At 42.8% G+C, this 10,504-nt stretch overlaps 1 protein-coding gene across 1 annotated transcript in view; it reads left to right on the plus strand.

Annotated features, from left to right (window-relative positions):
• The window catches only part of mbtps1 (membrane-bound transcription factor peptidase, site 1), a 36,148-nt gene extending 34,079 nt beyond the window's left edge, over positions 1-2,069 (plus strand). The window contains exons 22-23 of the mRNA XM_033635268.2: positions 158-288; positions 1,065-2,069. Of these exons, the coding sequence (XP_033491159.1) occupies positions 158-288; positions 1,065-1,270 (337 nt within the window). The 3' untranslated portion in view covers positions 1,271-2,069. The remainder of the gene's footprint in view (positions 1-157; positions 289-1,064) is intronic.
• Positions 2,070-10,504: the final 8,435 nt, after the last annotated feature.

Raw genomic sequence — 10,504 nt, forward strand, 5'->3', positions numbered from 1 at the left:
ACAGAGTGAATCAAAGTAAAAGAGAATCAAACACATAAAGTAAAGCTTCAGTTTTGTGACAGACGCATGCATGCACACACACGTTACACTTTATACATGAGAATCTGTCTCACCCTCCCTCTCTCCTTGTTTCTGTCTCTCCCTGTGATGCTCTCAGTAACCTGTGGAAGCACCAGAAGCTTCTCTCAGTGGATCTGGACAAAGTGGCTCTACCTAATGTGAGGGCGTACCGTCCCCAGGTCAGACCTCTGTCTCCTGGGGAGAGTGGGGCCTGGGACATCCCTGGAGGTAACACACCCTTTAAAGCTGTTTCCTTAAGCATACTGACTTGGGATAAGTTTTAACACTGTATTTCCTTTTGATTTTGGAGTTTTGTGCACAGTTTAAAACCTGTTTCAAACATAAAGAGACAGTTGACCCCAAAAAAAACCTGTACCTGTAGTGCTGTCTATCAATCTAGATTATTGTGGTGAGTTGCCAAGTTTTGGAGAGATTGGCTGTAGAAAGATCTGTCTTCTCTCCAGTGTAATTGAACTAGATGGCACTCAGCTTGTGGTGCCAAAAAATACATTTGAAAATTTCAACAGAAATGTCTCTTTGCAGAAGTCGTGACCCAGTTACTCAAGATAATCAACAGACCTTGTTCTGAGCAGTTTCATGTAGGAACTTGTCACCACACAGAAAGTAGCGTGCGTCTGCTGCTAGCTCACATAGCACCACTGAGCTAGCCAATGTTACAGCTCAGCCGAGGAGGACACCATTGATGTTTACATCTTATGCTGTCATAAGTACACGCCTCTCGTCCATGAGTAGATGTGTCCTTCTTGCGCAGTGATACGGTTGGAGGGTGTAGTTTGGTAGAAAGAAAATAGTTCCTACATGGAACTGCTCACAACAAGGTCTGTGAATTATACTTAGTAACCAGGTCATGATTTCTGCAAGAGACATGTACAACATACAAATGTATTTTACAAGCCAAGTGCCATCTAGTTACATAAAAGGAGTGACTACAAGTGTGTAGAGATGTTAGAGGTGGTTATTGACCTGTGACTTTATCCCCTTAGGGATAATGCCTGGCAGATACAACCAAGAAGTGGGCCAGACCATCCCCGTGTTCGCCTTCCTGGGAGCGATGGTCGTCCTGTCCTTTTTCGTGGTCCAGCTCACAAAGGCCAAGAGCAAACCCAAGCGCAGGAAACCTCGCATTAAACGGCCCACGTACCTCCAGCAGCAGCAACAGACGACAAGTGGGAAAAACCCCACAGTTTGACTGGGAACGTAACTCTGACCTGCTGCTGGAGGGCTGGCTTCACCTCCAAAACTGATGCGCTGTTAAACGGACAACTTGTGTTGAGCAGCAACAGTAGAGGTGTGGAAGTACACGGACTCTAATGAACCGCTTAAACTCAAGCCTGCCGGACGCAAACGTACTGCGACTCCAGGCATCTCTTGGATGCTGATACAGTTTTTGTGCCTCTTGTCTGTTGAAGGCTGTCCGTGGGTGTTTGTGTGTGTTTGTTGACTAATGAACAGTATTAGACAGTGTCACACACATGATGTAAAACACACAGTATACAGCTGGCCCTAAAAATGCCTGTTTGAGACAGACGTGTTGTCTACATTTCCCACTCTCTTCTTTGACCAAACTGTTTCTTTATGAATGAGATGTGTCTGACTTTTATATTTATTGAATTTGTTCGTACCCTAACACACACAGAAGTACAAGAGATTACACACTCATACATGATACGTACTGTATGCACTTTAAGAATAAAGCGGTTGGCATACACACGGACAGAAACACGCCACACAATCATGCAGACATTTACAACATGAGGACCTTTGGATGATCAAGTTGTCTTCTCCTCTGTCACTATCCACTGTTTTGTACGTCCTGCCCATATCTGTTTAAAATCACTGTCTTTTCATTGTTTTTATATTTTATATGATGAATGAACTCTGGCCAGGCATTCTGTTGATATCCTCCTCCATGATGTCATGTTCAACAAAGTAGCATCGACATACTTGTTCAAGTATATCTCATCAATTAAAAAGCATTATCAAAGTGATCTGCTTGGTTATTCTCTGTGATTTTCTAAATGTATTGTTACTGTGGCTGCTTCTGAAGTCATGTCTAATTTATCTCTGTTCAAGTGATGATTTCTGTCATTCAGACACAACCTTTAAAAACCACTGACGGCTGACATGAATAACATTTATCATCTTGTTACAATGCAGTGTTCTGCAAGGAAACTTTGGGTCCTTGCATTCAAGTGGATTCCACTTGACACACACCACCCACCCAAACACTGTTGCAGACCTTGCCTGAGTCCAGACCTTTGAATCCGCCCACTCAACTAAGTTTGAGTCGACTTATTGGTCTGGCATTGTGAAATTAAACAGCTGTTTCTTCGTTAGAATAAAAAAACAACCAATGAGTGCCGTGGTGGGACTCAATCAGCCAATCAGCACTGTGGGCGGTCATGCTGTAGTCTAGCGCTGTGCTGGAACTCATGAGGAGTAGTAATGACAACTGTGAGTGCTGTAGACAAGATATACACCACTATGAAGGCTGTTCTTTATCAACATGTTTTCTCATTATCATCCGATGTTGTAGTTTGTTTTTACTTAGCTCTGCCCCACTTTTAAAATCAGAACGGTTATGTTGGCATGGCTATGCATCACCTTGGAGATAAAATGACTCATGAATGGTTACGAAAATTGGACCACCTCCTCCCCCAGAGAAATCGGTCAGAGTGGAGGCAATGTCAGACTGAAGATTGAAACGGAGTGTAGCTAGTTGACAATTCTGTCTGATACCAGGCAATTGCAGACGAAGTGGCGCTCTTCAGTAACAGTGGTCCCTCCCAGCAGGACAATGCGCCATGCCACACCGTAAAAACTGCTTAGGAATAGCCCATGGAACAACAGACCTGGCCTCCAAACTGCAGATCTCAATGCAATAGAGTCTCCATGTGACGTTCAGTTACCCCAACTCACAACCTACAGGACTCAAAGGATCGACTGTAACATCCTGGTGCCAGGCCACAGGAAATCCCTTTATGTCCTGGGTCCATGCCTCGACATGTCAGTGCCAAGTCCGCTCCAGGGATTGGATTTAGCTCTGGGGCACATGCATGTCCCACCATTGCTTGCCTCGCATCCCACAGGACTCAAAGCATCCAACACCAATGGCTTAGAGCCAAACACCATAGGATACACCCAGAGCCTGTCCATGCCTCGACAGGTCAGAGCCAAGTTTGATCCAAGGAGGCCCCACTGTGGAACAGATTTGGCTCTGGGGGAACCAACACATCCAATGGATACTAGATAGGATTGGGATCAGGTTGATGTCTTGAGCTCTTAGTCACGTTCCTCAGACCTTTTCTGAGCAGTTTTTGTAGTTTTCATGGCACGCTGACCTGCTGCCACTACTGCTGGGGAATGCCGTTGCTGTGAGGGTCTTACTTGATCTGCAAAGGTGTTTGGGAGGGTGAAGCATGTCAAGTGGCATGTACAAGAGTGTTAGGACCCAAGGTTTCCCAACAGAGTATTGCATTGTAACAGGATGATCGATGATATTCACTTCACTTCACCTGTCAATGGTTTTAATGTTGTGGTTGATCGGTGTATGTCTGGCTTTATTCAGACATGAAAGGACCATTACAGGAAGACTAAAGATGCTCACACAATATTTGAAAGTTGTGTGAGAGTTACACAATGTATTACAGTAGTTGTTATAAGGTGAATAAATGTGATTTTTACCTCAGTATTTAACATAGTGCTGCTGCAGCCTTTACATCACTGTGAAAGCATTCAGACCAGACTTGTACCATGCTGAAAGTGATATAAAAATGGTACTGGATCTGATCTAGTGCATGCCGGCAAGTATACCAGTATATTTTTGTTCCATTAAACACTCTCAGGTATATTATCTACTCCAGCCTCTGGGGGCTGCTGTTTTTCTTTTGTGTATAAATAGCAGCACAAGCATACAACTGTGCAACGTGCGTTCTCTGTGTTTCCTCTGGCAACAATTATTTTCATTTCTCCTGTTCCCCCTCCCTGTGGATAAAGTGGAAATCCATGTGCTACTCCAGTAATCGCAGGCAGCTCAGTCAATACCTGAGAGCATGTTCACATCTCCCACCACTAAGAACTAGAACACCAACGATTTCAGTGTTTATATTACGAAAAGAAGAGAAAACACCTGGAGCTTTTTCAGTGTGTATAAATTGTCCCAGCAAAATGTGATAATCAGAACAGAATCCTGTGGGAGATTTTATAAGAAAAACTCTTATGGGGCCCAAAGGTATCAGGTGACAGACCCAGAAGTTGTAATTCCACTATTTGGCCACTATGAGAATTGGCTTCAAAGTCTGATGTACTTCCTGAGGGCCTGCCCAAAACAGACAAAGCAAACATTGGCTCTACGTAGGGCTATTCACATTTTCACATCGGCCACTGTAGTTCTCCTGAACACTTGGCACACAGGAGAAGTTTGAGTTCTGCAATCTCCCTGCTAAATGCCAAATTTGCGCACTGCTTCTGTCACAATATACACTTTAGAGTGTATATTGTGACAGAACAACATTCACTTTAGAGTAAAGGCTGAATAGAAAAGTGGAGGTTAATCTTGTAACATGATTTAATTCTTTTTCATACTGCAGGTTAGGGAAAAGCATTTCGTCTGTTTCCTTGGCAGAGAGGGAACAATTGCATTTTTTCTGTGGAGTAATTATAGATTGAATGGACTAATTCCATCTCACTCGTGGGTTTAGTATTGGTTATGGGCTGAATTCAGTGATGCAGGTTGATTTCATCAGAGGTGATGTGTGTCGGTGTGCTCGCGGGTTTTGAGCTTTGGCTCTTTATCCGAGCCTAATAGGCCAGATCAGCCTGTGAATCTGTCACCCGTCCTGTTGGATGACGGCCCCACTTGAGAACTAATCTCCCTCAGAGCCTTGGGAAACTGGGAAATGACCCCAGAGCCAGCTAGCTGTGCTAACAAGATTTGGGAAAGCTGGTGGTGAGTGGAGGTCACATGCCCTCTTTCCCTCCCCAGTTCCCAGATGCCAGGACTTCCTGTCGGGCCAATCAGGTCTGCTGCTCACATCCTGGGCAGGCAGTTGAAAGAGACACCGTGGCGGCTCTGAGCTGAACCCTCAACCCCTCAAACATCATATGTCCAACCAGCCTGTACCTCTCCCCGTCCACTCTGTCAAGTAAGGTCTATATGAGCATGAAAGGCAAACATTTACAGTCCTGCTTCCCCTCCTGCCACACCTGTTCACACGTCCTCCTTCCATCAGTCCTCCATGTCTCCCATTTCTCCTCTCAGGGTTGACACTCAGGGCTCCTTTTTAAAAAGGAGTTGTGACTCAAGTTCACATGATTTGGACTCGAGTCAGTCTTGAGTCATGTTAACTTTGTACTTGATGTTTTGACTTGAACACAAATGACTTGTGACTTCACTTGGACGTCAGCCTTTTAACTAGGAATCACTTGATATCCTGCCCGAGCCTGAAGATTAAAAATTATGATATAACAGAAGTGCACAGTGAATCAACTGACACTGTCGGAATCATCTGACAGATCTGCTTGCGATCACTTAGGAAGCAGACGATGATGTTGTGTGAGCAGGAAAAGCAACATGCACTCTGCTGTGGTCCTCAAAAAACAGAAAAAATGACAGATAATTGTAGTTTTTTGTATTTCACGAATAAAGTAACAAGTTTATTTAAAAATAGTAAATGCAATTTTTAATTACTGCAGCAAAATGCTAACATCAGCATGCTAACATATTCCAATGACATGCTAACATGCTGATGTTTAGCAGATAGGCTCCACTGTAGTTTGTCGTGTTAGCATGCTTATACTTGCTAATTAGCACTACGTACAAAGCAAAGCTGAGGATAACGAGAATGTCATTTGTTTTTCAGGTTTTGGTAATAAACTGTAATATTTGATGAATTTAAACTTTGACCTGGTGATGACACAAGTGTCGATAGTGGCAGTCCCTTGAGCGTTTCCCCCAGAGTGGTTGATTAGGACATAGATTTTACTGATTGGGACTTCATTGCTTCACTGACATTGTCCCACCTCTGCCCACTGACATCTTATAGTAGCGCCCCTATGGGGGAGCCAGGTGGGGGCCATGGCCCAGGATGTAGTAGTAGGTAGTAGAAGCTGGTGAAACTAGACAACCACAGGCATTCATTGGGAGGCTACCACTTTAGCATAGCTCATCAGGAAGGGGGCTTAATAACTTAATATTCGTGAGGGAGCAACTGGCATGACATTTCAAGGACATCCCTTGAACTCTCACCCCAAGATATCTGATTGAAAATGGGTTCTGTGGGTACCCAAGATTCTCCCTTAAATTTGAGAAGGCTTGTTCCCAATAAATATTTTGTTCTTTGCAATTAATGTGCAAATTAGAGCTGTTGCCTATATTTGTCTGTTTAAGGAAAAGGGCAACCAGCCTACATGAGGACCAATGAATCTTCTAACACGTATATATACTGATACATAACACATTAAAACCAGATTGCTGTGGAACTCAAAACGTTAACTGTGCTGGTATTAGGCCCATTTCATAGTTGGCGCATGCAACGCTAGCAAGTGACGCAAGCAACACACTTCCCGTCATAGTCAACACATTGAACGCAAGCGACGCGGGCGACACTTGAAATGCAATACATCGCTCACGTAATAGGGGGTAGCAGAGTCACCGGTACATTCTGGCTAGCTAGTACTGCTGTAGCTAGCTAGTACTGCTATTTTATTAGAGTGCAGGACACTAGAACTGTCATATAAATGGGGGTGTGCCCGTACGAGTTGAAAAGTTTTTCCTCCTCGCCCGCCATATTTCATATCTGCTTTTTCTGTGAATAACAAAAAGTGGTTAATTTCAAGTATGCCGCTTGCATTATCACCCCTGCTGGCAACGCATGGTATTACACACGTCGCTGCGTCGCGTATCAAAAAAAATGGACAACACATTTTGAGACACAAGCACTCATCATAGCGGCCAATACATCTCGATGCGTCCCAGTGCGTTCGTGTCTGCGTGCCTTTGCTTTGACTATGAAACGGCCCTTAGTCTATGCACATGAGATAATTGGTAATATTAATTGTAAAAAAAGATTACGAAACAAAAGTATATCAGTATGCAACTTCATATTGACATAGTTTTCAACTAGCCTATATACTTTTATAGAAGCATTATAGAAGTCCTAAAAATCAGCTATGGCTTTTGGTTTTGGTGTGCCACCCCAAGATTTTCAGTGGCACCACTGATCATATAAAGGGCCTGCAATACCTAAGCCATGAAAAGACCCCTATATTTCCACTCCTCTTACCCATTATCTCCATGCCCAGTCCAGGTTGGTGGCTCCTTCATATTTAAAGAGCATTTGAGATTAATGTTCCTCACTGTTCCTGTAAATTCTAAACAGAAAGGTTATGCATGCAAATCATCATATTTCTACCTGATTCAGTCCATGTCCTTCCTTTCCTTTAGAAAGCTGGCTTCAACCTGCAGGGGTACAATCTGTGCCCCTGCGACTGTACCGCAAGAAATCGATTTTTGTTGCTTTTTCATTTTCATCCATGAAATTAAAAGTCAGGAACTCAATTTCACGAGTGGAAAAAAGAGTGACGTTGGTGTAGTTTTGTGGGTGAACTCAATATGTGTTGGGCTTTTGTACCCACCAAATCAATTCTGCGCATGAAATGTACAAGTTGATGTGCCTGTGTTACCCCTACTGGACACTTGTCAAGTATTGAGTAATTCTGACTGCCTCATGTTTACCCATCCTTCCAGGCCATACAGTCTGCAGAATGATGAGTCATGGACAAAAACAACTGCTTGTGTTGACATCAAAAGACAATCATGATGAAAGCTTTTTAAGCAGAGGGAAGACGGTGTGGGGGACAGGATGGAGGAGTATAAAAAGAAAAAAGTTGTGCAAGTAGCAGTTCCTTGTCCATCATCTTTAATCAACCCTAAACAGCAGGAAATTGATGCATCTTTCTCTGAGGATGAGTAACAGAAAACACTAATGGAAAGGCTTTTGTGCTTTACAGAGTTATTGGCCCATCTCACATCCTTTCATCAACATCCAAGTAAAGGCTGTTTGAAATGAACAACGCAGGCGAGAAAGCCTTCCTCACCTGGCTTACTCCACATCACTTCTGGAAAATATTTCTTACGTTTAGAACCTTTTGCAGATTTGAAGTGTAATCAGATTGGTTTCACCCACATAAAAAGGCGTCAGTGATTGATCTGATCTTTTATGCTTGTGTGAAAACCATGTCCACGTGGGACTCCCTAATTCCCTTTATGTCTGAACTTCACTGACTGCATGTGATAGCCTGGCCAGCCAGGATGCAAGACATTCTGGCCCCACACAGACGGCCTCTTGTGTCCCCCACCTCACCCCTCCAACACCCCTCTCATACCTTTTCAACTCCACCCCATCCTCCTCTGGTATTTGTTGTTCGTTTTATCTCCCTTCTCAGATTCCTTCTAGTATGCAATGCTCTCTTAAAGTCATCGGTCTCCCTGAGTGTCACACTCAGGCACCACACTTCACTGTTTTATCCATGCAGCTCCCTCCATTCCTGTAACTTTCCCATTTCCCACATTTTCTTCCCCCTCAGTTACTGACATCACCAGATTTGACAGTGAGCCAGGCAGACTAACACTCACCTACACACTCCCACACATACACACACACACTGCCCCCCACACACTGTGTCTCTTAGTTATATGTGAATATTTTGACGATTTTCACAAAATACACAACTAAAAACTAATTTCAAGATTTCTGGGAGCCAATACGCTGGCTAATGATGAGAATGTGCTTAGTTAAGCAAAACCATGCAAGACTATGTTATAGTTTTTGTAGTTTGGTTTCTATATAGACTTCTTGCTGACATTCTGTGTGACAACTGTTATGTACAGTCCATGCTTTTTCATGATTCTGGTATGTCCCCTTCATGAAATGGATGGTCATAACAAAAATATTCTCTCCAGCAAAAAGTGATGACATTGATCAGTGTATTGAGTCACCGCATTGGTGGATTAAAGCCAATCTGGATATGGTGGGGGTACTTACTTAATCTCATGTTATATTTTACCTATTAGTTGGATGTAGTCTAAATCTGCACTGATATCTGTTACATGTCCAATCAGTGTCAACATGGTGTGCAGTAACTCCGAGATCATTTTGATTACTCACTGACATCCAGTGATCCCAGGTTAAGGCGACAGCATTTGCACTTTGCAGGAGTTCCAATTCCAGTTTTATAGTTAGCTTTTTTGATTTAGTCTCATCCACAGGTCTGTGGGAATTTTCACACTCCCAAAAAGGGCTTTGCTGACTTTGGTGATGCGGGTGGCCACTGATTAGCTACACCTGTGTGCTTAGCTAGCAGGTGGTTGCTCAATCTCTAAGTTCCTAGGTGATATTTTAATTCATTTTGACACAAGGTGCAAATTACTTTTGACTTGTCAACTGAGGTGTCTGGGAGTTTTTGTTTTTTGTTTTTTTTAAGTGAAATGAGCCATTCAAAAGCACAGCGGTGTCATTTTTTTTCCATCACTCTGGCAGCAGAAAGCAGGAACTACAAATGAGGGTGCATTTAAGGGACATATTAGTAGCATGTGATTAATGCAATTAAAAAAAAAACACATAAACAAAAAAGCCATTATGTTTTGACCTTAATCATTTAATCGGAGATAAATCAAAAGTAAAAATCTAACCTTAATTAATCAAATTAATTTTAAACCCCATGGAACTCAAGAATTCAAAATGCATCTTCTCTTACAATGATTAAACATTTTAAAGATTTTATACAGATTTAATTCTTTTAATTTTCACATTATTCACATTTCCATTCTCTCCACCCATTCTCTAATTTCTTACAACTGATAAGATACAAACACCATTTCAACTTCTACACCATTTGGTTTTGATGTATTGTCAGGTTTTGGATTGTAAACAGCGAGGGAGCCAATACTGGCATCCAAAAAAGTGCAGGGGTCATGTCCCCTGTGTCCCCCCTGTAAATTACGCCCGTGGTTGTGTATCATTTTATGTGCCCTGTCCTGTTTGTTCAGTGCTATACAATAATGTGGTCTATGTAGGCTAAGTCTTACCTGCCAGTGACAGCAGATCTATGACAGCTTTAAGCTAACTGTGGTACTGTACTACATCAAATTTATGTTCACTAGTGTGTGTGGTCCTTTACAGATAAATGAAATATGTCAATAAATAAATAGTGTGTGGTCTGATAATATATCATGACTAGTTTGGGCACCAGGGAGCCCCCTCATGCTGTTAACATCACCATTGTGTATGTTATGACACGCAGAGTTGCTTTTTAAGTTATGGTAAAGTTGAAGACCTTTCATTTTCCGAGCAGGACCTGAAGGCAGCAACTGCCCTCCACCGGGCCCACCCCTCCCTCCTCCCTCCAGCCGGCTCACCTTGCT

Source organism: Epinephelus lanceolatus, chromosome 5 (genome assembly GCF_041903045.1).
Source record: "Epinephelus lanceolatus isolate andai-2023 chromosome 5, ASM4190304v1, whole genome shotgun sequence".
Taxonomy (NCBI): domain Eukaryota; kingdom Metazoa; phylum Chordata; class Actinopteri; order Perciformes; family Serranidae; genus Epinephelus; species Epinephelus lanceolatus.